Source organism: Thunnus thynnus, chromosome 3, assembly GCF_963924715.1.
Source record: "Thunnus thynnus chromosome 3, fThuThy2.1, whole genome shotgun sequence".
NCBI lineage: Eukaryota > Metazoa > Chordata > Actinopteri > Scombriformes > Scombridae > Thunnus > Thunnus thynnus.
In genome coordinates, this window is record NC_089519.1 from 28990380 (window position 1) to 29016869 (window position 26490).

At 41.0% G+C, this 26490-nt stretch overlaps 3 protein-coding genes across 6 annotated transcripts in view; 2 read left to right on the forward strand and 1 right to left on the reverse strand.

The window, feature by feature from the left end:
- LOC137180045 (collagen alpha-1(XI) chain-like) overlaps positions 1–4860 on the reverse strand; it is a 46377-nt gene extending 41517 nt beyond the window's left edge. Inside the window, exons 1-2 of one of the 2 annotated variants that reach the window (XM_067585221.1) lie at positions 4769–4860; positions 1897–2047 (exon numbers count right to left, since the gene is read on the reverse strand). In XM_067585221.1, the coding sequence (XP_067441322.1) occupies positions 1897–1975 (79 nt within the window). In that variant the 5' untranslated portion in view covers positions 1976–2047; positions 4769–4860. Of the gene's footprint in view, positions 1–1896; positions 2795–4768 lie in introns of those variants that run through there. The other variant, XM_067585219.1, reaches the window with a different exon arrangement.
- On the forward strand, positions 4849–13327 carry LOC137180046 (retinol dehydrogenase 8-like). Its single transcript, XM_067585222.1, has 6 exons — positions 4849–4969; positions 10386–10547; positions 10654–10833; positions 11067–11160; positions 12177–12360; positions 12448–13327. Exons 1-6 carry the CDS (start codon positions 4864–4866, stop codon positions 12673–12675), a joined length of 954 nt encoding a protein of 317 aa, XP_067441323.1. The 5' UTR covers positions 4849–4863; the 3' UTR covers positions 12676–13327.
- A 2895-nt stretch (positions 13328–16222) lies between these two features.
- palb2 (partner and localizer of BRCA2) lies at positions 16223–26030 on the forward strand. Of its 3 annotated transcripts, XM_067585224.1 has the most exons (14): positions 16223–16321; positions 16619–16702; positions 16788–16847; positions 16947–17103; positions 17234–17263; positions 18289–19671; positions 20766–22198; positions 22321–22473; positions 23150–23232; positions 23444–23593; positions 23691–23807; positions 24838–24925; positions 25016–25230; positions 25317–26030. In XM_067585224.1, the coding sequence occupies exons 2-14, from the start codon at positions 16634–16636 to the stop codon at positions 25546–25548; spliced, it is 4170 nt and encodes a 1389-aa protein (XP_067441325.1). In that variant the 5' UTR covers positions 16223–16321; positions 16619–16633; the 3' UTR covers positions 25549–26030. The 3 variants fall into 3 exon arrangements, with proteins under 3 accessions (XP_067441325.1, XP_067441324.1, XP_067441326.1); XM_067585223.1 differs by lacking the exon at positions 17234–17263 and having other exon boundaries at positions 16947–17133; XM_067585225.1 differs by lacking the exon at positions 17234–17263 and having other exon boundaries at positions 16264–16321; positions 16597–16702; positions 16947–17133.
- Positions 26031–26490: the final 460 nt, after the last annotated feature.

The following is a 26490-nucleotide window of genomic DNA, read 5'->3' on the forward strand; positions in this document are numbered from 1 at the left end:
TTTTGCACCGCCATGTAGCTACAGTAGCCCAGAACAAACAAACCAAACACTGGCTCTAGAGAGGACCTTTCTCTTTTTTCGTGAGTTTCGCAGCCACTGCAGTTTCTTCTACATGCTTGGAAGGAGAGGGTGAGGGGTATTTGTTGGTTTCAATCTGCAACCTCACTGCTAGATGCCACTAAATCCTACACACTGGTCCTTTAACTATTCCTTTAAGCTAACATGGACAAGAACTCTTTAAAGAGCTCAGAAATGTAAACCTCTACAATTTGATGACAACCCACAAACTCCATCTGCTGATGAAGATCATTGAATGTGACTGAGGTGAGACTGTTTTGTCAACTGCTGTTTCCCAGGTCAAGAATGAACTTTAAAACCATATGTGTCACATCCTGCCAGAATTTTCTGTTTCTGTTTGTGTCTTATTTTGAAATGTCTTCTCCTTGTGTTTTGTTACCTTTACTTCCTGTGTTTTCCCGCCTTTGTTGATTGCCTCATGTGTTTCACCTGTGTCCTTGTTTCACTCACCTGTGTTCAGTTTGTAATCAGACCAGGTGTATTTAAAGTCCAGTTTTCAGTTCAGTCTTTGTCAAGTCGTCTGCTTTGTTTGTTCAGTCCTGTTAAGTCTTGTTCTGCTTTCAGCTCTGTGCAGCTCTGCTAGCTTTTTGTTTTCGCCTGCACAAGGATTAAATGAAAGTTTTTCTCAGCCCTGCTTTTGGTCTCTGCACTTGGCTCCAACTGCTCTGCAATTCATGACAATATGTTATATTGGGCTAAACAAATAAACTTGTCTCGGAACTTGACTAGAAAATTCAAGTCAAAATCAATCAATCAAAAGAAAATATTTGAAAGTCAATTTAATATTTGAGATTGAACTGACCCATGTGTAAGGTCTAGTTAATCTGGTCCTCGCAGGCTAAAACAGACACTAGGTAGGCTCATAGTATTATGGTTCCTCAGGGGGGCTGAGTTAGGTTAGTGACCTTATAATGGACTACTAGATTTTCTGTAGTTTTAAGGGTTTCACTTTCTAAAATCAGACAATAAATCAGCATAGTCATTCATAAAATGTACCTACTTAAACACATCGATGCACACATGCACTTATCCCCATAAACAATGACACTAGGCTCTAAAAGCCTTTAAAGTCCTGCTCAAGTGGTTCCAGTGCAGCTCTAGGGGCTGCTGTATGTACCCAACCATTCCCAGTACAGTTCAGCACAGCTCACTTTAATTTGCCTCAGTCTGTTCCCCATTACCCAGCTGCACAGGTTAAATATCCTGTATGCTGCTGTATGAGAGCACAGACTGATGCAGCAGGTATGGCAGAACAAGTCTAGGCATATAGGCCTGTGCCTTTTAACTGTCTAGTAAATGTGCAGTGGGCTCAAGGAACCCAGAACGAGCCAGTTCAGTTCAGTAAGCTTTAGTCCCGCATGACCTGGCATGACAAAATCATCTGTCAAAATGAAGGTAAAAAGCCAATTTTTCTGGAGGTTACATGAAAAATGAGTAGGGGAACTTTTTTTTGTGGGGGGAGAGGGGGGTGTTTCAAGGGACTGGCCTTTCCCTGACATAAATCAAGTTCATATCATCATACCAAACATAGGCTTGAGACACAGATGTTACCAATAGTGAGTGTGTTTGCAAAAAAAAAAATTAAAATGTACAATGTCAAGGATGGGTAGGAGCAGTTTAACTAGGTTTCCATCAGCTCATGAGGGCCTCCAGCAGAGGTGATGACAACTGATGTGACCCAGTAAGGAAGGAAGGAAGGAAGGGAAGAAGCATAATTAAACTTCTTCTTCTTCTTCTTTACAGAGCAGCAGATAGAATATGATTAGACAATAAGCGACATAATTATTTGCACTGACTTAAATAAACAATTCGTCTTACCTGCCCTTGAGGTGTAAAACACCGTGAGGAACAGAAGCAGCAGCCATGTCTCGCGCACTGAGCTCCATCGATCCATCATATTGCATTAGAGCCTATCGATACGGTGGCCAATAATTCCCTCGTGGCTCTCCTCCTGCGCTCCGCTGGACACCTGCAGTCAAAAGAGGAACTTGGAATCTGCACGCGAGAGATAACAGTCTAGGGTCTGCCTCGAGCCTGTGCGTCTTAACGCGCACTCCAGCTGGCAATTAAGAGCGCGCATGCATCAAATTTGCAGATTAATTTGCTGATAAATGAAATTCACCAGCCCCTATAGTCCCGACTTCTGTGTTTCTATTCTAGGGTGGACGGATGAAGAAGGGAGACCAGCGAGGGAAAAAAAATCCCCTAATATCGGAAGGTCTTTCCTTCACCCTCTGAGAACTTTCCTCACTTTCTCTCCCCTCCTCTCCTCCCCTCCTCCCCTCCCCTCCTATCCTGGATGAGCCCTCCCTCCCCAGAGAGGACTTGTGGGTGTAAGAGGCGTAATTACCGCCCGTGTAATTATTAACATCATCATTGTCTGAGTGATTTAAGGGACCGAGTCACGTCTCTTTCTGTGACGCGCACAGCGACATTGTCACGCTGTCACGCACATGTTCATAAGTTTGTAGCGCTTAGATATAAATCTGCCAGCAAAGTTTCTCACTATGGGAACTAATACAAAACATCCAACATGAACAATGAATGCTTGTGATATTTCATTTGCTTCTTGCTCTATCACACACCCACACACACACACACACACACACACACACACACACACACACACACACACACACACACACACATAAAGCATGCTAGGACAGGACAACTCTGCTGTCCAACTAATAAAAATATGCTGCTGCAGATTCCAAATTCCAGTGCCTGTCTGTCTTTGCCCACTCCACTCTACACACACACACACACACACACACACACACACACACACACACACACACACACGCACACACACACACACACACACACACACACACACACACACACACCATACTCTTCCTATAGGCACAATAAAAACCTAAATGTGCTCCCTGCCTTCTACTTTGAGGTTTTATCATTCTTTATTCCTTAAGTGGAAAAGTTAAGCCAGCAGCTCTCACAGGGAGGCATCAGAAACCTTTTTAGGAGTTTTTAGGAGATGTTTATGGGGTGAAAGAGGCCGACGGAGTCTGAGCTCAGTACATGCACACACATGCATACGTACACATGTATACCTCTATATGAGCAGGTCTCCACTGTAGTAGTGCTGCAGCTTTCCTTTAAGATAATCTGCACTGACAAGGAAGACATTTATGTACCCTTTTTTATTTAGATCACATGTAGCATAGGAGCAGGTGACTCATGACTGAATGCAATTGTATAATCAAATAAAATAATACGAAATCTAAATGTACTTATATAGCGTAGTAGCATGTTTTATACATACAATTGTAATAAAATACACTTCATATAAGAGCAAGTTAAAATCTAAGAGTGATATATGTTTTAAATCTAAATGAATTAAGGAAAATAGATTTAAGACAACTGAAAGAAATGTCTAAAATTGCATTAACAAGAGACATTATGAAACTTGCATATGAAAGAGAGAGCCAGGTTAAAGATGTTGATTTGTGCACAGTTTCAACTAGATAAACTCTTACGACATTAAATGGAAGCCTGATTAAATCCTGGGTAATCTGGATAATCCTGTATAACTAAAGAAAAGTGTCAGTGGATATATTGCTTGATAAGGAACTTTACATAGTTGTATGTGGGGAAGGAAATACTGTTTCTGTGAATAATAATAATAATAATAATAATAATAATAATAATAATAATAATCTTCAGGTAGTAAAACAATGCAGATTATGATCTGTGTTTTATGATTAAGACCATTTAAATCTACTGTATAATAGTTATTAAAATGTGTTTTGGTAACAGCATTAGATTGTTTTCAGGCACTTAAACAGAGTGACTTTTTTTAAGAAGAAGAAAACAGATTCCAGGCATTTTTCCAAAGACCCTTCCTCCTGCTTCAGGTAGGTTGTCTCACACTTATGACTGGCAGCTATACCTTTGTGTCCAAGTGTGTGTGTGTGTGTGTGCGCGCGCAAAAGAGAGATTGTATCTGTGTATGTAGCGGTTGTTTAATCCTTTATACCAGTGGTTCTCAAAGTGGGGTCCAGGGACCCCCAGGGGTCCTTGAGGTTGGCTCCAGCAAAAAGGGGAATCATTTATTTTCACTATAATTCATCCATAATTAACACAATGACAGAATGTGTGACTATTTTGGTCATGTTGGTGGTTTCATACACTTTCTTTAATAAAACATCTAAAAGTAAAAATCTTATCAGATGGGGGTCTGTGGTCTAATTTATGTCAGTTTAAGGGTCCCGGACGTGCGAAGGTTTGAGAACCACTGCTTTATACTAGCCACAAATATAACTTTTCTGACTCTGACTCTGTCAAAGTATCACCTGGCATCATCATGCATAATGTAGCCTGATTTTCTCTTGGCCAGAAGAAATCTCATTCATATTTACAGCAAATTGAAGAATCATATTGACCACTGGGCGGCGCCAAATCTATTTACCGGTTAGAGGCTGACTTTTAAATAACAATGTAACTCCAAATTGTTCCTTACGTGTTTGTCCTTATAAATATATATATAACCACTCAGTGCACAGTTGGTGGGGAAACAAAGGTCAGGTCAGATGTCTAAGAGTTTTAAGTATTGTCCCGTCATGGAACAAAATACTACTATAGGACCAACCGGGGCGACAGACCGGTTAGATAATCTCAGTCTTGTTGCGTTGTGGCTATGTGTCCATGTGACTCTCTCTTATCCTCTTACAGTGGCTTTCACCTCAGATCCACACTCATCCTGCAGAGCTGGTTGTCCGCTGGTGTCTCACTTTACCAACAGAGCAGGCAACAGGCAGCGGAGATATGGCGAGTCCCGGGCAGAAAGTGGTGCTCATCACCGGCTGCTCCTCCGGTATCGGCCTGAGGATGGCCGTGATGCTGGCCAATGATGAGCAGAAGCGCTACCACGGTAAATGTGTCTGTGTGTGTGTGTGTGTGTGAGAGAGAGAGAGATAGAGAGAGAGAGAGAGAGAGAGAGAGATTAATATTGATAAAACAATATAAATAGGCAAATCCTCCATGATTTGTTTAACTTTCAGTTCATTTAATATACTGTATAAGATAAGACTCTTACATCATGACTTCAGTGTGCATAAGAGTATTACAAAGTCCACATGATTATGTAGATTAATGCCATCTCTGTTTGTGCTCATCTAATTGCAGATGATGTTCTTACAGCTGACTGAAACTGTATTTGCAGTGGTTTAAATGTTAAAAACATGTATATTCCTATCTATCGCTTCTTATACTGTAGCACTGAACAGGCGTTTCGTTGTGTGTTTAAGGGACACACTCCCAATTTCAGACGACATCTAGCTCTCACTCCTACATGGTTTGAATGCTTTTATGCCAAATAAATGTAGTGTAATGTCTTTTTAAAAAAAACATCTGCACCAGATTAGGGGAAAATGAGGATTCAGGTCAAACGTAACGAATGAGATTAAACTGGACTAAAAAAAAATAAGAAAAAGACACAGTGAAGCAGATTCAAGAAAGTGTTTTACACCTTGTTCTCTACTGACCTCTGAAGAGGAAACTCTGTCACCTACAGTATTTCCTCTCTCCACAGGGAGGTCAGAGGTCACACACAGCTTTCTTGTGGACACTTCAGAGGCAGAGCTGCCCTTTGCTTTTTGGTGTCTTGCAGTAAAAATGATTTGGGGATCTCATAGTAACAAACAATGTATCATATTTCGTCTGATAATATTAACTTTATTCCTTCTGTGCATTGATTCGTAGCTTTCAAGACATACAGAACCTAGAAATTCAGCCTACATCCAGTCAGGGAGAGACATAATTTAAATGTGTCTCAATTTTACAGGAAAAGGTTCAACACCTTTCTTTTATCTTTATCCATGATATGTTGCTATATTTTTCACACCATCCGCAACACATAAATCTAAGCTTTTTTAGATGCTGAATCACTTCCCTCAGTCATAAAATGAGACAGAGCAGTTGCAGATGTTTCTGGTTTAGGAAGAATTATCCTGCAATATATTAGAGTGACAAACGCTGTAGGCTAATTATGTATTTAAATAATTTTCAGACAAGAAATATTGCTATCATTGTATCAAATTATGTTGCTTGACCGCAAAATATCTAATGGAAAACAGAACTCGAAAACATGAGTGCCAAGGAGACAAGAAGCAGAATCCTCTGCTCACAAATAGAGTCAACATTGAAATACAGTTTGCTACGTTTCACTGCAGAAAAATTAAATCAGTGTAACATCAGACCATGTCGAATATGAACTGAGACTGTGTGTGTAGTAGGCTTCCTTCCACTGCTCATCTAATATAACCAACCCCAAATCCTCCTCCAAAGCAGCTTTAAGCTACACGCTGTCTATTTTTGACATTAAAAAGACTACACCATTTATATAATTGTATTCCTCTTCAGCACAATAGCTCATGTGCTATTTAAAAGACATTGAGGCTTCTGAGCATAACCAACATGTCTTCCATCTCTTCATCTTTATTTCATCTCTGTATTAAAATGCTTCAGCCCCTAAAGAGTTTTAAATTTGACTTATTCTTTCATATAACATAACATGAAGTAAATAATAAGGATGGTGACAAAAGGAAGGAGCAAAATCAATCCAGATCCAGTTTTCATTTAACCTTATTTCCCTATTTTTAGCCAATTTCCCCAATTGTTGATGGTTCTCTTAAAGGACCATACCAGTGTTTTAGCCCATTACTAGCACAAACATTTATATTTAAACCATTTTGCAAAACATACTGCTGTGTTTTGGAAATATTAGTCTCCGTTTATTTCCGTACTGTATTGAATTTGTTGTCTTTTGCAATATTTTCATGAGTGACTGACATTTCTAATCAGGCTGCACTACTATGCAATGATAACATTACACTGACAAAAATGACAAAACTCAAGCAAGTTTTACTGCTAATTGATTTTCACCCATGCAGAAATTAATGGGAACAAATGGCTTCATGTATATCAGGGTATATATATATATATATGTAAGAATATATCAAATATAAAACTCTGTAGGGGCTGAAGCATTTTAACACAGAGATGAAATAAAGATGAAGAGATGGAAGACATGTTGGTTATGATCAGAAGCCTCAATGATTTTTAATCATATAGTCCTGAGTTTTAGATTTCCAGATTAAGGATAAACCTCCTGCCATACACATAGTTATGTCTCTGATCCCAACTTAACCTTAAGTCATCTTTAAGATACATGTAACATCACACAATAGCTAAAGCCTTAGTACAGCCTTACTTAGGCTAATTATCATCCAACTCACTGATCTCCATTGTGGATAAAAGGCTGGCCAGAGGGTTTGCTGGTGAGGGCTATTCCTGGAGGAAGCAGGTGACATGAGCACCAGGGAAAGACACTAATGCTGATATGTAAACTGGTTGCCGTAACGACAGTGTCTATATTAAGGCTGCTTAAGATTATCTTTACTACGCTGACTATCTTTAGCAGCAGCTTTTCTATTTTTTGTGTTATTTCAGCCAGTTTTTCAGAAAGTGAATTCATGAAGATAAAAAAAAAACAGCCCATAGGGGTGAGTCAGGAAGGGATGTATATGAACACAGGTTCCTTTGTGTGTGTTTGTGTTTGCTTTACCCTCCATTCTCACCTATAAATGCCTTTCCGCCTTGGACCATATTTTTGTTGCGTCTCCTTCGCAGTTCTCCATGACCTTTACTCCTTTGTTTCCGTTCATTCCTATGACAGGAAATATACACAAAGACAGGATCACTGACGTTAGAAATTCTCAACTTAAACTCTACAAACATACATGTGTGCAGACAGACAGAACATGTGTTGATGCCGCACCAGGAGCTAGAATCTGGTACTTGATGTTTTTGTATATGTAGTACACACATTATATAATAATAATAATGATCTTTATTTATAGAGCAAAATCCACATTACAAAGTGTATATAAGGGCAGCAAAATAAAACAGGCAAATCGTAAAATCATTAAAACCAATTTAGTGTAAGATAAATCAAGAGAAAATCTTCTGCCCAAAGATCTCAAAGTATGTACTGGCTCGTATGGTACTTAGAGGTCTGAGATATAGCAGGGAGAGAGGCCATGAAGAGCCTTAAAGGTAATCAGTAAGATCTTAAAACCTATTCTAAAACATGCTGGGAGCCAGCATGAAGAGGCTAAAACAGGAGTGAAGTGATCACGTCTGTCAGCTGAGGTCTGTATAGTCTGGCATCAATCAATAGATTTTTGGCACAGGCAAGTAAAAAGTATCAGGACACATGAGTCTACACAACATAACATGACGTTTGTGTTTATTTGTATCTTGTGTGAGTCTACACACAGTCTGAGCCAGTGAACTCAGTGTGACCCGCCAGATAGTAATATTGTCTTTTTGTAACCGCATTTACCTGAGCTGGTTGCCTAATCACATTTCTATTTACAGCAGCAGCCTGAAGGCGTAGTGCTGGAGTTGCAGGGAGGGAAAGAGTGTTACATCCTTTCATGAACGCACTTGGAAGCTGCCCATAGAAATAAGAACATAATTACCTGCACATTGGCTAATAGATCAACAGCACTGATGAAAAGAGTGACATCTGCACACAATACAAAATCCAGTGTGGATGTCAGTAAATTCATTCAGAGTCTGAGGTGTTACTGCTTGTGCTGTACAGTTGTGAGTTTCTAATGAGTTGTTTTCTTTAAGTGCCTTGCTCAAGGGCACTTTGATGGTAGATGCTGAGCAGGTGATAATATTGATTCACTGCCTCCTGTGGAATAGAAATTTAGTCCCCGACTGCTGCCTCCCCAACAAGGTTTCTGTAACAGCAGAAAAACTGTATTTTTTGATTGTGTGAGTTTTATATCAACAATCTATTATCCTCTGTCCTTGTCTCATAGACCATAAAAATCTGAGTCAATAAACTTAAAATACTTATAAATGTACCTTTTAAGTAAACAAGTATAAAATAAGACAAAGAGTCTACAGCCATGATGGTAGCTCTGTGAGGCTGACCTTTGGCCTATCGATGCTTTGAGCTAAATCCTAATGTCAGCATGCTAACATGCTCACAATGACAATGCTAACATGTTGCATGTTTATCAGGTATAATGTTTACTATGGTCACCATTTTGGTTGTGCATGTTAGCATGTTAACATTTGCTAATTAGCACTAAACACAAAGTACAGCTGAGGATAATGAGAATGTCATAGTTTTGCAGGTATTTGGTCATAAACTACAGAATTGGATACATTTTTAAAATTGGGGGTGGGGGTTACTATAGCGATAGTTGAGAGGTGACTGTAAAACAAGAGGAGAGAGGGATGGGAAATAACATGCAGCAAAGATCCGCCTGAATTTTGCATAACATTGTGGTTGTGTAACATGAGTCTTAACCAGAAGGCTACTAGGGTGTGCCCAAATTAAATTTTTTAACCTGTTGATGGCGCTCTGTGAAAAATAAGGGATCACCAAAGTCAGTAGTCTTTGTTGTCTAGTAACCATAAAAACCATGAAAACATTGTTGAAGTAGATATTGAGATATTTCACTGGATAAGTCAAAACTTTGACCTGATGATGGCACTAGATGAAGTCAGTTGATCACCAGAGTTTTAACAATTCATCCTCTGGGGACAATTAAAGTCTGTTCCAAATTTCACGGCAATCTATCCGATAGTTGTCGAGACATTTCATTAAAAACAAAAATGTCCACCTCATGATGATGCTAGAGGAAAAGTTAGTAGGATTCAGCTTCTGGGGAATGGTTGGACAAAATTTTATGGATGGCAATTCATCCAGTTGTTGAGATAATTCAGTCAGGCACAAAGTGGCAGACCAACAGACCAACATTGCTATCCATAGCACCACACCACTAAATGCATATCTACCACTGTACTGGATACTAAAATAACTTCTCAGGATCCTAAAACAATAAAAAAAATAATTTTGACTCTGTGCTATTAGTTAAAGATCATAGAATATGCTGTTAAACGCTCACAAAACAATTATTATTTAATCTTAGTTGATATAAAATGGTGTTCAGACATTAATACTAATACAGTAAGTACCAATTTAGGTCAGAATGTGCCCATAAAACCACAGGAACCTTTTTCAGCTTTTCAAAGAGCAATTTAAACACACTTCAGCTTTCAGCTTTATTCAGTTCCTTTCACATGGTTAATTGTTGTGGCAAGGAGCCCTATTTTTTCCCATTCATCATCTTACCTCAGCATGTATTTACACGCCCAACAGAGATAAAGCATGTGTTGCCAAAACAAATCACTACACAAATGATCTCTTTCACACTCACGCTTTTCTTTTTTTTCCCCCCTTGTCACTCATCTGTCCACAGTCATAGCCACGATGCGTGATCTGAAACGTAAAGATAAACTGGTGGAAGCTGCTGGGGATGCATATGGGAAAACTCTGTCTCTGGCTGTACTGGACGTCTGCAGCGACGAGTCTGTCAAACAGTGTATTAACGGCATCAAAGATCGTCATGTCGATGTCCTCAGTAAGTAAAAGTGAATGCATCCACAACATGCTGCATAATGCTTTGCTATATTATAGAGGTGATGTTGAACATTCAATGTCTTCCCTTTCCCTCCTCTCTTAACCAGTCAATAACGCAGGTATCGGCCTGGTGGGTCCAGTGGAGAGCATCCCTATCGCAGAGATGCAGAAAGTGTTTGAGACCAATTTCTTTGGAGTGATCCGCATGATCAAGGAGGTGATGCCTGATATGAAGAAAAGGAAAGGAGGACACATCATCGTGGTCAGCAGCGTCATGGGACTGCAAGGTGAGCAGAGACAGAGGCGTGAAAGGGACAGGAGGCGGGTTGGGGCGTTAATGTTAAGGGGAGAAATAACAGGTTTGTCGGCCTCAGGTTGACAGATAAATGGGTGGATGATGGACGAATGGACGAGTTGTTCATAACACAGTGACTAATGGAGTTTAAGTACTAGTGTATGTCTTCACAGAATATATTTACAAAATGGAAGTAAAATTTGAACATGTATTTTCTCTCTGCAGGAGTGGTATTTAATGACGTGTACGCAGCTTCCAAGTTTGCCATGGAGGGTTTCTGTGAGAGTTTGGCTGTGCAGCTCTTGAAGTTTAATGTCACGTGAGTATTGTTGCTAATGCCATTGTTATTTACAAAGCAGTGACAGAGATACAAATTGTCTCATATTTAACAGCAAGCCTTAATCCTGTCAGCTGCTTTCCTCCTCACCAGTAGCTGATCCCCTCAGTTCATCAGGCTCCAAACAATAATGTTTTTCAATACTGATGCATCTCTTTTTTCAATTAATTGATACATTTTTTAGTTTATAAAAGAAAGACAAATGGTCATCAAGTCCTAAGAGACCAAAGTCTCGTCTTCTAGTTGCTTATTTTGTCTTAGGAGCAGTTTTAAAAAACCCAAACAGTTTCTGTTTGTACAAGATAGAGGAAATCGAACCCACAGTAATTTGTATTTGTCAAGTTAATTAAAATGACTGCGTACCGCCCGTGTACCACCCACTGTTCTAGCCTGCATTCAGATCTCTTAATTGCTGCCCTTATCTCAGATTTTTTTTCAACTAGTAAAAACAAATGTCTATTGAGTCTGAATATCAGGCTAATACAGTCCTGCCTGCGAGACACAGGCTGATAGAAAAGTTGACATCCACAGTGTGTATCAACAGATTAGAGTCTTATCTTTTCATTTTCAAAAGAACACCTGGTGTTAAAAGAATCCAAAATCCAATCGGTGGCAGAATATTCAGCGAAAACCTTTAGAATAGGACGATTCAAAGCAGTATGGCAGTCCAACAATATAAGAAATGTGACCAAATTCAATGCAAGAGTCAAAGTAAAACAGTCCATTTATTTTGGGCTGACTGCATCCAGAAGAGGGTAGGTGTTGGGGGGTTACTGACTTATTTAAGTTGTTGTTGATTAATATTCTGGTGATTAATTATTTCAGCACTAGTTTTATCCCAGACAACTCTTCCTCCACATAAAGAAACTCTGTTGTTGAGTTCTAGTGTTCTTGTTCTCCTCATTTAGTTCACAGTTTAACTTGTTGGTTGTTGGTTGGTTTGTTGGTATGTTCCTCTACCCCAGCGCCTTCAGTTTACCGTGTTTCTCTCTCCTCAGTTTGTCTCTGATTGAGCCGGGCCCGGTCCACACAGAATTTGAGGCAAAGATGATTCAGGATGTGAGACAGAAGGAGTTCCCCGGAGCCGATCCTGACACAGTGCATTACTTCAAGAACGTTTATCTTCCTTCCTCTGTGGACATCTTTGAGACACTGGGACAAACACCTGATGACATCGCCAGAGTAAGTTCACAAGCAGCTCACTGCCTCAATGTGTCATTGTGTCTGTATCTGTAAGTCTAACCGTCAAATCTTTTCTGCTCTCTGCAGTGCACCAAGAAAGTGATTGAAGCAAGCAGTCCACGTTTCCGTAATCTGACCAACCCTTTGTACACGCCCATCGTAGCGCTGAAATACGCTGATGAAACTGGAGGCCTGTCTGTCCACGCTTTCTACCACATGCTCTTTAACCTTGGCCCTCTCATGCATGTCAGCATGACCGCCATGAAGTACCTCACCTGTGGATGTCTGAGGAGCAGGACGGTTTCACCAAACTAGAAAACTGCTGAAACTGTACTCCTGTATATACATTTGAACAATACAATCTCACTGAGCATGTAGACCAGAATAAAGACCCATGCTACCTGGACTGAGGTTGTCAGACAATCACAAATAATGTGTCATACTAACATTCAAAACCTGCCCAAGGTGATGTAGCAAAAGTTCCTTTGTCACAGGTTTTTTGAAAAACAATTCAATAATACAGTACATACAATACAATGCATGCAGACTTTCAAAATGTTTATCCTTTCTGCCAATTTCCTGCTGTATATATGCAGTCTCTATTGTAATGAACTGTTCTCTTCATGTTCTTTTCTCTTTATAAAACTGTAGCTTATGAATGTTTAGATACCAAGATGCAAATATGATGAAATACCGTCTGCAACAGTTTTAAGATTTGTTTTAGCCTACCCAGAGTGCCAAATGAGTAGGGTTTGCACTGTACAACACACTTTAGCCTGATTTTATTATTTCATCCGTACCAGTCCCAGACAACTTGGTATTTCACTTAGTTTTAAACTCTAATTTGTTCAGAAAAATTGTTCAACACCCTGTTCATTTGAAGCCTATGTATTTGCATGTATGTACAGATTTTTAAAATACCATCAGTGTACTGGAACAACTATTTTGGCATTAAAATGTGTAAAATTTATAACTTCCACGAGTTTCATTAATGCTTCTGATAGTTTTCAGTAAATACATGAACGTTATTCATGATGGCAAGGCTTTACTAGCTACATACACACAAACCCGCTCACTTTGTCTCTCTGCAGAAAAGACTCATATCTGGCAGTTTCAGTCATTTCTTTCAGGTTGACATTATAGCGAGACAGATACTGGATTTTTGAGGCTGATACAGAGAGTTTAAAAATTCTGATACCACTATATTGGCTAATTCAAAAATAATTTTCTTTAAATTTAAAAGAATTATAACCAAAACATGAGAGCAAGACTTTTTACAGCTGAAAAATAAACTTGTCAGTGCTTTCTGATGGACAAACTATGTAATGTCTTTGTTTCTAAACAAAGACATATGGGCTCTAGTTGACATGAACCCACATGTGAAGAAAGGTGTTTGTCTCTGTACCTACTGTAAAATGATGGAAAACCTCCATTCTGTCCATAAAACAAGGCACTGGTATGTTATGGTCCTATAAGATACAACGATAAAAACCAAAATTTAAATAAATTCTTATTAAAATTCCAATCAAAGTTAACTGCCTAATTGGGCATAACCAGAGTGTATTATTTTGATATCATAAGTGAATACAGATAAAGGAAAATTTCTCATTATGAAGACTGCAGAAGCAATGTTTCAAAGTTTATGACTAACTTCACTGAAACTTTAGTCAATTTTTTTTTCATAGGTCATTTGTCCGGGATAATGCAAAAACCATTGTAACAGGTTACAATAACATGATACAGATGTGTTGCATATAGGATTTCTAGCCAAGGCTAATCTGCGACCCCTGTCTCTGCTTAGACTTTTCTACTTAAAAAAGGTCATGACATATCATCATTACCAAAAGTACATTAGTTAAATTGAGTTTCATTCATTATGTTTGTAATGAATGAAACTCTTAAGACTTTTCTTTGTTCGAGCTGATATTTATCTGCTGTCCTTCAGTAAGTTTGTTCCTGACATTTATTCAGCTGTTTCTCTGCTGTGGAACCGGATAAATGATAAGAGATGTTATTTTATCTCTGAATTTATGTCATATTCATAACATAACCTTTTCGATAATCTCTCCATGCTATGACACTGGTAATATTAATTGATAATAACAACAACGAACAACAACAGCTGCTTTGTCTCCTGTATTTGTGACTGACAGTAAACCACTGTAGCTTTATTGTCTGTGATGTAGTCAGACTGATAAACTGATTCAAATAAACAAACCCACACCAGGCTCTGCCAGATTAACAGTAGACAGCTTTGTAGACAAGTGTGATTTATAAATAACTTGTGTGGGAATTCTGGACCTTGTTGTCTGAGCTGTGAGAAACTGATCTGGAATCTTTCAAGACTGACACAAGACAGAAAAGATAGTTTGTTTTTCCTGTTTTGGAATACACGTTCACACTGAGATTTAACTAAATTATTGACCTTTTACACTGAAATGTGTTATTTTCATCTCATCTCTCTCATGCTTATACCCTACCCCCTAATCTTGTCTGTCTCCTGTCTGATAACAGACATCCAGAATTCAGACAGAAGTCCAGATTTCTTTAGTTCTGTCTTTCTCTGTCTGAAATCAGTGCACTTCTGGTTTATGCGGCTGCTGAAAAACTATGAGGCAGGATGTGGAGCTGCAGGACTGATTGATATGTTATATATGTTATATTTTTACTTGGTAAAAGCAGAGTCACAGACAGCAGGATGAAATAGCTACAGCTGCAGCTACGGAAACAGCCGATACGTGCTCAGCCTTCTCATCATGACCTCTGACCCTCAGCAGTGGTCTTCACTCAGGCCTCTAATCCTGCAGGTCTGATGGCTCCAGGATGAGGATGAGGATCACACACTGGATGAGTACATAGTTTCAGTTCAGTATCATGCTTTTTCCACACCTGATCTGTACTGATGAGTGTCAGTAATCTCACTGGGTTGTACATATTTTCTTTACAGTCAGCAGAGACTGAGCCTGATCTGAACTGAAAGGTTCTCTGTGATCACAGCGATGGATACGTCTATAATTCTGTGACATCATCAGGAGATCTGGATCAACAGACCCGATGCTGCTTGTCAAGTAAATATGCACTTGTGTTTATTTCATAGTGCAAAGTTGTTTTTAGTTAAGTAATATTTATTTTGCTTCCCTGTTTTTTTTATTTAGCCCTGTAAAAGCTCCTGTGTCTCCTTGAACTGGTCTCATCTTACATACATCCCTCCTCTGGTCAGACTGCAGCCGCAGCTCTGACAGGACCACAACCAGCCAGACTTTTTGTTTGCCATGTCTGCATTAACTTTGTGTATTCATCAACATCATTAACAAGTGCATAAGACAGTCATATTGGCTGTGTTATGTATGATTTGATCAAATGTATTGAATTATATATAAATATATAATAAATGTCTTGAATCTATCTATTGTCTGCCTTGATTAGTTGTGTGAATAACATGCAGTGATCTTCACACAGACTATATAATGTTTATCAAAAATGACAAAGTTAAGAAAATGTGTGTATGAAAAGAAGAGAACCTAATAATATTCAATTATAAAGATTGTCAATCTCAATGAAGCTTTCCAGGTCAAATAAGGGTTAAGTAAAAATAAATTAAAAGCAATAACAATAATGTATTTAAACAGTAAATGCCATAACTGTTGGTCAGACTGCCTTTTATTCAAGTTAGAGCAGTCCTCTACATTTTACAGAACATAATTTTACTGTGTGAGTGTTTGAAACATTGGAAATGGTCTGAAAAAGAGTAATTTGGACAATTTTTTTTATTAATTTAGTTATCAAAGTTATATTTACACAAAACGCATCAATAAAAGTAAATAATAAATCAGACTGATCGACTCATCTGAGTTCGACTGATCGAGCCTGTTTGCAGAGTCGCGGGAAATTGGAAGTAAATCGATCCCCGTCTGATCGAACATCAAAATGAAATTTACATGGACACCCCAGCAGAGTCACTGTAAGTCTGCCATTAACATTAACTCTATTAAATCACAGCTAAGCATTTCAGCGGAATAGATTCGTTAGTGTGTAAACAACTTAAACTTTTGTTGTTTACTCTTGACGTTAATGTTTCTGTGCTAAAAGTTTACCGAGTAGTTAGAACTGTAACTTACCGTTAGCTTTCTAATTAATGTTATTTCACACGTTGAGTCAAAATACACGTAGGTTACGTTGCTTTGTACCTCAGAAAACCACCTTAATGTAGCTGTGCTGCTTTACAAATAACTTTAGTCGTGTGTGTGCTGGATGTTAGGGGCGAGTGAGCAGGATGGAGGACAATACTCTGCACTGTGAGGAGCAGCTGAAGACAACACTGCACTGTGACGACAAGGAGAAGGTAATGTTACATTTGTCTGCATGAACATTTAGCTCATTTATCACCTCAGACTGCTGCTGACCTGTTAAACATTTTCCCCACTCAGCTGCGCAGGAAGTTGGCTCTGTTACAAAGGGAATATCTCAGGACAGCTCAGAAACTACAGGTAACACAGTTACACTCCTTCAAGCTGCTTCTAAAAGCCCAGTTAAGAAACTGTCTGTCTATCACAAACACACACACACACACGTTGATCTGCTTGCAGCGTGCTGAGCGTTTGGATGCAGTGCGGAAACATGTGAGGAGCAGGATCACACAACAGAACAACCAGGACCAGAGAGACCCAGAAGTGACATCTGACCCCTATCCCAACCCGTCGACATCTTCAGCCACACTGGTCACTCGCAATGGGACAGCTCCAGGTGTACCTCAGCGCAAGGAGAACACTGGAGGTGAGTCTATCTTAACCAGTAGTTAACCAGTTAAACTACACTGTCCCAACCCATCGACATTGTTGCTAACATTAGACGCTCTCAGTTGGGAGAGCTCCAGGTGTACCTCAGTGCCAGGAGAACACTGGACGTGAGTCTATCTTAATCAGTAGTTAACCAGTCAAACAACACCATCCAAACCCATCGACATCTTCACCGACACTGGACGCTCTCAGTTGGGAGAGCTCCAGGTGTACCTCAGTACCAGGAAAACATTGGACATGAGTCCATCTTAATATAAAGGTACAGGTAGATAACATCTTATACAGAATACACAGTACATATCTGCAGTTATAATTCGGATTCAATTGAAGTGTAGGTGTAGATATACAGTATGTAGGTAGTGACCTATAAAAAAAAAAGGAGGTAGCAGGGAAGGTGAAAGGGAAGAAAGACAAAAAGGACTTTGTTTATGAAGATTTACTTAAGTGTAATCTCTTGTCATGTTGCCTGATTTCTTCAGGAAAATAACATTTATTATTGAATGTAAATGTGTACAATAATACAGTAAGTTATAAGGTATAGGTAGTTATAAAGTGTTATTTATTGTGTCACGCACATACAATTATATAAGACACCAAAAGAAAAAAAAAAATTGCAATGGTGAAACATTAGTCGGACATGAATCTAACTTCTTACACAAAACATTATGTAGCAAAAGTCTTTGGCAGTTGTCAACACTTCTATCACAAAAAATAGCCCTTAAATCATCATATAATGAACAATAAAACATGAAATGGACTCTCACTTAAATTACATAACAAACAAAGTATCTTCTCTTCAGTGAGACCACCAAGCCTGTTTCTATAGTTAATTGTAATGTACCTGAATGTTTGTCTGACTGTCCACTCAAAGATCTTTGATTTATAGTTAAATTCTGCTTCATATAAGACTCTACACTGTAGTTGTTTTTCATGAGACAGTATGTTTGTAATTTATATTTGTACCAAACATTAACAGGCCATCTTTCCTTATACATGGAGAACAATTTGTGCTGAGCATCATGAATATCACACTGTAACCTGCTTTGAACAGGTCACAGATCACTCACTTACTATTCCAGGAATTTACATATATGAGTGTATATGTAATATGTATGTATATGTGTTTCATCAGGGCCAGCAGACTCTGATGGCTCCAGGATCAGGTTCCTGCTCCCCACCGATGTCACTTGCCCGTTGACCCCAGACTCAGGCCATGACGCAGCCAGATGTCACAGACCCAATCCCGCCCTGCGCCTCAGGTCACGAAGCAGCCGCCTGCGCTGGGAAAGGAGGAGCGCCGAAGCCGGCAGGAGCGCAGACAACAGCGAGGAAGGACAGGAGCAGAGCGAGAGGATGGAGGGTGGAACAGAGAGAGACGAGGAGACGGTTAAATCGGAGGGAACGGAGGTTGTGAATGAAAGTGAAGAGCTATTTTCTCCTTCAGAATCTGAGTCTCCCTCTCTGCTGCTGTCACACTGGAACACACAAGGACACTCTGAAACGGGTGAGATGCAAGAAGGTGAAGGGAAAAGGGAGTTGAGAGATGAAGGGAATGAACTCTCGAGCCCTGCTATACACACTAAAGGAGGGAGACAAGATTTCACACAAGATCGAGGGAAAGAGGAGACAAATGGAGGAGAGGAGGATGAGAACAGGAGAGTACAGAGAGATGGTAGGCCGTCTGGAGAGAACAGTAATAATGATACTGAACAACACGCAGGAGAGAAAACAGACAGTGAACAAACTCATGACGTGGAAGTAAAGGAAGAAAAACGTGGGATGGGAGGAGATGAAAAGGGTGTGGGCCTCCTGGACTCTTGTACACTAGTGGAAGGACTACTTTTCCCAGTGGAATACTATATCCGAACCACAAGACGTATGACATCTTCACAGAGCCAGCCCGACATCCAGGCCATCAACCTCTCCCAGTTTATCACGGGACGACGTCGCAGGAGCCGGGGACGTGGCGGACAGACACGCAACGGTGAGCGTTCAGATCAACGCGCAGATTTGCAGTCGCAGGCCGCCGACACGTCCGCTGAGCTCAGTCAGACCTCCAGTGAGATATCGGATCAGATCTCGGTTGGTGAGACCAACACGGATGCCTTTTCATCCCCTACTGCCCGCACTGCTCGTCCAGGGAGAGGCAGGGGGAGGAGGAGGGGGAGAGGAAGGGGCAGAGGGAGACCTCAGACCCCACGATGCTCTCTTAGTTTAGACACCCATCATCCAGGCCTTGAACAAACCTCAGATGATCCTCAACCCACCAGCACTCCACTCTCCTCCGACCTTTCTCTCCATGGAGCTGATAGAGAAAAGCTTTGCCTCAATCCAGAAGAAACTGTTCCGGTGCCAGAAGACGCCCAGAATGCATCCACCCACAGCGCAGCTACACAGCCTTCCTCTCAGGTTAACGGAGCTCAGTCCGGCCCTGCGTCTGGACAGCAGGGGAAGGTCTATCCCATCTTTCTCAAGAGCAGCGACAAGACTAACAGATCCACACAGAGGAACACAAGTAAGACTTGTATAGAGAATATATACGTATGTTTGTGTGTGTGTGTGTGTGTGTGTGTGTCAATGACAGAGACAGATCTTTTGGTTATTTTCTCAATTAATCAATTAGTCATTTGGTGTATAAAATGTCAGAAAATGGTGAAAAATGTTGATCACTGTCCCCCAGAAGCTGAGATGACATCTTCAAATGTCTTCTTTCATCCCGACCAACAGCCCACAACCCAAAGATATTCAGTTTACTGTCATGGAAGACTGAAGAAACCAGAAAATATTCACATTTGAGAAGCTGGAATAAGAGAATTCAAAGAAATTCAAAATGATTAATTATGTATAAAAATAGCTCATGACTGTGTGCTGTTGAAGTCTGTTGTAGTCTGTAACAAAAATGAGAAACACATGAAAGAACCAAACTGTTGCACATGTTCTTTCATCGCGGTCAACACAGAGATCACACTTTGATGCTCTCAGCTCATGAAACAAACAGCATCTGCATGCCCACACCTGTCAGACATGGAGCAACACTCAGGAAATGAATCACAGATTAGTTTTTTTTTTAAAAAACGGCTCTTGCTCATTTTAATAAAGGAATATGTCGACTAGACCTGTAATGATTTCTCTGCATCCTGTTCAGTTTGAAGATTTGCTTCTTTTCTATGTTTTCTATCATATTAAACTGAAAATCTTCCTGGTTTTGACTGTTGATTGAACAAAAAAGACATGAGGTTTGGAGACTGGGATGGACATCTTTCACTATTTTTTTGACATCTTATCAACCAAAGAATTAATAAATTACTCAAGTAAACAATCAGCATATTAATTGATAATGAAAACTATCATTAGTTGCAGCCCTAATGTCATCCAATGTCACAGTATTTCTCTTTCATGTGTTTCAATATTTTTTGACAAATAATGATTAAATTCATTACTGGTATTATTGATAATAATTAAAAAATAAATCCAGCCTGATTATGTAAGTTGGGTCGCGCCTGATATACAGCGAGTGAAACACACAGTAAGGAGCATGTTGATGAAGGAGTGCCTTTTTCATTTTTTTTAAAATCATGTCACATTTCTTTTTTTAAATGTGTCCTGCAGGTGCAGAGAGCTGGCGATCTCTCCTCTTGCCCTCCTCTCCAGCCGCACAAACGTCTCCGCTTCCTCTCCCGTCTTTATTCCCCGGCCCGCTGGTCAACGACCTGGCGAACTTCGACATGCATCAAGATTTCCATCTCCCCGATGACCAGTTTGCTTCCCTGAAACTTCACAAACTTCGCCGAGTCGCTGTGGAATCAGGAGTAGAACATTTCTCATCGCCGTCTCATAACACGCGTGGCAGCAACCGGCGCTTTGACACCCACTACGGTAGCGACTCAGCAACGCCTCTACCGCTCCCGCTCAGCCTCACACCCACAGTCAACAAATCACCCCGTCCCTATAAAGACAAAGAGGCACGGCCCGTTGACCTCCAGAACAATCTCACAGATAAACTGACAAGCCCGTCCTTAGCTGATGAGTCGTTTGATACGACAGAAACCCCCGGAGAGCAGCAGACTGACAACCTTAATACAGAGTGCCAGAGTGACACAAACTCAACAGAATCAGCTGTTAACTATGTAGATAAATATACAGAGCAAGACCCTGTGACTCTGAACACTCACAGTAAGAGCGGTGTCTCAGCCGGCGACACACACAGACCTGTGGACCACCCTGTCAAATCTCAGACCTCTATGAACTTCGCAGACAAACTTGCAGGCAAAGAGAGCGATAAACCTAAAATTAAACAACCAGCATCAGAAGAACAAACAGATTGTTCTGGTCTGGTCCATCCTTTGGAGGATCAGAGGCCTACAAACCACCAAAAAGAAGATAAAGCTTTCAACGAGACTCTTCCCTTCTCTGATCACCCTCCACAGGAATCCCCTGAGGGCGCTTCTAACAACTGCTCCGCTGCACAGGCATGCAGCAATACTGAAGAGTCTCCTGTGAAACTGCCGAAATCTTGCGTCAAAGATTCAAAGGAACCTTCTGAACCTGCAACAAATCTTCTAACAGACAGATTAGTGGAAAATAAAAATCAGGAGAAGCTTTTACCGCAGCACAGCGTCCACTCTCAGCTCTTACTAAGCCCCCCTCCGGCCTCAGCACCCTGCCCCCTCATAACCCCACACCTGCCCTCATCCGCTCTCCTCTCCAGCCCCACGCTACCGTCCCTAGGATTCACCCCGCACCCCGTCGTCGCCGCCCTCCCACTCACCTCCTCTCCCTCCGCCCCTTCTCTCACCCTGCCTCCCCCTCACAGCCCGTCCACCCAGGCCCTCTCCCCTCCAGCTCTCTCTCCCTGTGCATCCCTCACTTCCCTACCTCCCGTCTCGCCCTTCGCTCAGATCCGAGCCCTCTCAGAGATTCCAGCTACAGATGATCGGTTCCAGACCGCCTCCAACATCCAGGTGCAGGGCACGGGTGGGCAGGTGGGGGCAAGAACAGAGGAAACAGCAGATGAACGCATGAGTTGCACACAGTTATTAAAGGTAAAAAAAAAGGATGTTTCATGTGTTGTGCAAGAATTTAGGTGTGTATCTGCAGTATCCATAGAGATTACTATGTGTGTGTGTGTGTGTGTGCGTGTGTGTGCGTGTGTGTGTGTGTGCAGGCCCCAGCAGGAGGCTGTCTGGTGGACGCGTGCTGTCTGCTCGGATCCTCAGGCAGTTTGTTTGTAGCAGCAGCAGGAAAGTGGGCCGTGTGTTTGTGGAGTCAGACTTCAGCATCCGAATGGTGCCTAACACACACATGGACCTTCAATGAGGTGAGTGTTTTGTGTGTGTGTGTGTGTGTGTGTGTGTGTGTGTGTGTGTGTGTGTGTGTGTGTGTGTCCACATGCGTGCCTTCATATCAAGAGTAGCAATACACCAATAAAAGGCAAGAGAGCAGAAGACTGCTGTTAGGCAAACATGGACGTAAACAATGTAGGTTTCAAATTCTTCCAAAAAATTGTCTGTAAATGTATTATGGTTAAGGAAAAGCATTCAGCATCTTTATGAGGATACACATGGTATCTTTGGTGAGAAAGAGAATTTAAAAGTGAGTTAACCAAAAAACTACACAGCGTACCTCGTTAAACAGAAATTAATGCTGAAACAATGACAAAATGTGTCAATTTGACATAAAACAGTTTGGAAAACCTTGGCCTCTGGGAACTTGTGAGGGACATTTTTCACTATATTTCGATAGATTCAGTGAACAATTGATTAATCAAAAAAATAATCTATTAATCTATGAATATGTATTAGTAATGGAAATCATTAGTTGCAGCTCTAACAGAACTACAATTAAAACTGAGACATTTAGTGGTATGTACGTTTAAAATTAAAAAAAACCCCTCTTGGACAGGACATGACTCTTGATGGACACTTTGGGGACACTATGGTCCCTTTAATTCAGTCATACATATGAAAATGTTTCATTTTTGTGTTTGCTTACAGCCGGTGATCAATGTGTTTCCTGTCCCGGATGCTGCCGGACTGATGTGTGTGACTCTGGGTCAGCTGGAGATCAGAGAAGTGAGGTGAATACAACACCGTCAACCGGTGATATTTAAACATTTGAGCTGTATTTGTGAATAGCCTGGAGCTAGACCAGAGAGATTTTTCAACGAGCATCTCCGAATTTGTTTTAGTCTAGCACCGAGACGAATTATGCCTGAGGAAACCAGCTGTTGAAGTTTGTAAAGCTTTGGTGTTTTCAGCAGTTAAACGTATCCGTGTTCGTGTGCGCAGGATGCTGTCGTGCTCCAGCCTCTCACATGTGCTGCTGTGCGAGGGCGTCATCCAGGCTGTTGTGGCTGTTCCCGGGTCCAGAGTGGTCAGCTCCTCCTACTCAGCGTGTGGTTCCACGCTGCAGGTGTTCACACTATCAGACAGCAACAGGTAACTCAGCAACATCGGTGTTGTATTTATTCTTTCTCAGCTGTTTTCTCAGCGCGCTGGTATCTCGGTGCGTCATCTCTCTCTTTCTCTCCGTCAGCACACAGAGCTCTCAGCCTCTCGCGTCTCCTGGTGTTTGTGTCGGGGCCATCGCTCCAGTGGACGGACTTTCAGATGCTCTGATCGGCACTGATGAGGGCGGATGCCTCTTTGTTTGGTGAGAAAGATTGGAGCAGTGAGAGGAAGGTTCAATATAAATACTGATAGTCACTCCAGAAGAAAGGGTCCGTGCATTGAATGTTGACTCTGGTCCTTCCTGTTTGGAGTTTTCCTCTGTTTGCTTTGCTTACGCGGCATGTACAACAGACTAGTGCCCACTTGTGGCCCTTTAGACCAGTACGCTGCCTTTATGTGACAGTTCACAGTGTAGATACAGACAGGACTCATGAGGAGAAAGAGAGGAGATATAACACGAAACAAAGGTCTCTGGAAAACATGTCTGAAGCTGCCTCTATACTTCTTCAGAAGTGCTTGTTGGATGGTCTTATAGCTTCAGAAACCTCTTCCCCTCTGCACGTTTCCAACATCAGCTTATCTGACCGTTTCTGTAACTTTGTGAAACAGACAATCCGACCTTCACACTCACTTCATGCTGTGATTGGCCAGCTGCGCAGATGTGAGGAAAGAGCCAGGGTTTCATCTGCTCTTTCCAGCCATTTTGAACAACTATAAACACTTTTGATTTCCGACATGTTTGGATAAAACATTGTACAAACTAGTTCTGATTGAGTATAAACCGACTTTTAGATCACTAAGCTACCAGGACGCCTGTCAGGAGCAACTCTAAAACATAAAGTTTTTATTTAATTTAGGCAAAAGTTTTAGATTTAGTGATAAGATGCAAGTCACACAATTAACAAACGTGATCTTTTTAATCTTTTGTTCTTTCTGTGTGTTCTGAGAAGGAGCGCTGACGAAAGATTCATCTTTTAGCTGATCATGAAACTCATTAAACACCATCCTTGGCTTTGTTGAACGTATCACTGTAAGCACTCCGTTCCTCTTTGAGAGAAAGAAGCTGTATAAATGTTCACTGTACATTTACACATGAATATACAGTATTCAGCAAAGAAGCCACAAGGGGGCACTAGACCGACACTAGACCTCAGATCATCATCAGGAAAATTTTGCAGGATTCTTTATTTTCTCTAGTCAAGATTTTTTTTTAACTCTTATGTGTGTTACAGGAATTTAAAGACTGGACAACTGCTGCGGAGAATCGTCCTCGGAGACGGTTTATCACACACGGCCTGTCTCAGAGGATACTCCTACTGTGTGAGTCTAAGTCTAAGTGTCTCACTCTTGAGATGATTTTAATGCAGTCTTCATTTATGCGTGTTTGTTTGTGCACACGCTCTTTCACAGGGAGTGTTATTAGTCCTGCTGCAGCATCACTTTCTCAGCTCCCTGGAGGAAGAAGAAAAAGAGGCCAAAGCAAAAGATCAAAGGTTTTTGAAGGAGGAGGAGAAGGAAGAAGAGAGGAAGAAGACAGCGCTGTTCTCCTTGGTCGCCGTTAACCCTCTGAGCGGAAAATCTGCTCTGGCTACCCGGCTGTATCCGCCCAAAGCCTGGTCCGGCAGGTGAGACGACGACCGACGACAGATGAAGCGCGTGTTCCTGTGCGTTAATGTAACCTAACAGTCCCATCTGCCTCTGTGTCCTGCAGGCTGTGCGAGGCCGACGTTAACAGTTCCAGCGTGGTGGGCCTGAGTCAGAGCGGCTGCGTGTGCGTGTGGGAGCTCGGGCGCCGGGGGGATTCGAGGATGGTCTGGGCTCCCGAGAGCGAAGGCTGGCAGCTGGCTCGATGGGGATGCGGGGACACGCTGATGACCGGCCATCACAACGGAGACGTCACGCTACACTTGTGCAGAAGGAGTCAGACTTCACAGACAGTGTAGTCTCTCAAATTACTTTCTGTCACTGTTTGACTGTTTACAGGAAGAGTTTAACTGAGCATCAGCTGACAGACGCCTTTAAAATACTACAACATCACACTCGGTCATTGCACTTATACAGTTTTAAGTTAAATTTCTGTCTTCAGTTAGTCGGCACTACTCCTACAGCTAAGATATGGGAGTTATTGTTCTGTAGACTGAACATATCCTATAAGTCAGTGTTGCGCTGTTTTCCTCCAACATTTAGAGATGATGTGACTGATGTTTTTAGAGCACTAGTGTAACAAACCGGGTGTCGACTGTATGTGAGATTTCCACTTTTTTAGACTACTGTAACCCCAGACTGAAAACCAAATTTGTATTTTTTTACTGCTGCTGCTGCTATTTCAACTGTTCTTTATTGTGCTTACTTGAAAACAAATTGTTATATTTAAAGAAAAAAAAAAGTTTGTTTTTATAATTTACATTAAACATTTGTGAATTCACTTTTATTTTTTGTGTATTTTCACACTTCTAAGGTTTACTAAAACCATTATGTCAGTTATATTTTTACACACTTGAACAAAATAAGAGGTAGTGTGTGTGTAAATGCATTCATGTAGGTTTGGTGTGTCGGGTTTTCTACCACACACGCTGTAGGTCTGCAAAACTCTGGTTTGTGAGCAGTTAAGTGTAATTATCACACATAGTTTCATCAAAGGAAACAACTGTTCATCCTGCCAACATTTCCTTTAGCGAGGAAACAAACACCTGATTCACACCTGTTTTAAGCCAAACAAACATCTGCTGAATACAGATACTGTGGATGTTTTTCAGAACTCCACACAGTCGGTGTAGCAGTCTGTGGAAAAACATAACTCTTCATTTAGCTGCATCTACAATCAAGTGGACCACAGCTGGTTCCCCAGTTGATCCTGCAATTCAGTTTCAACATATTGAAGCATT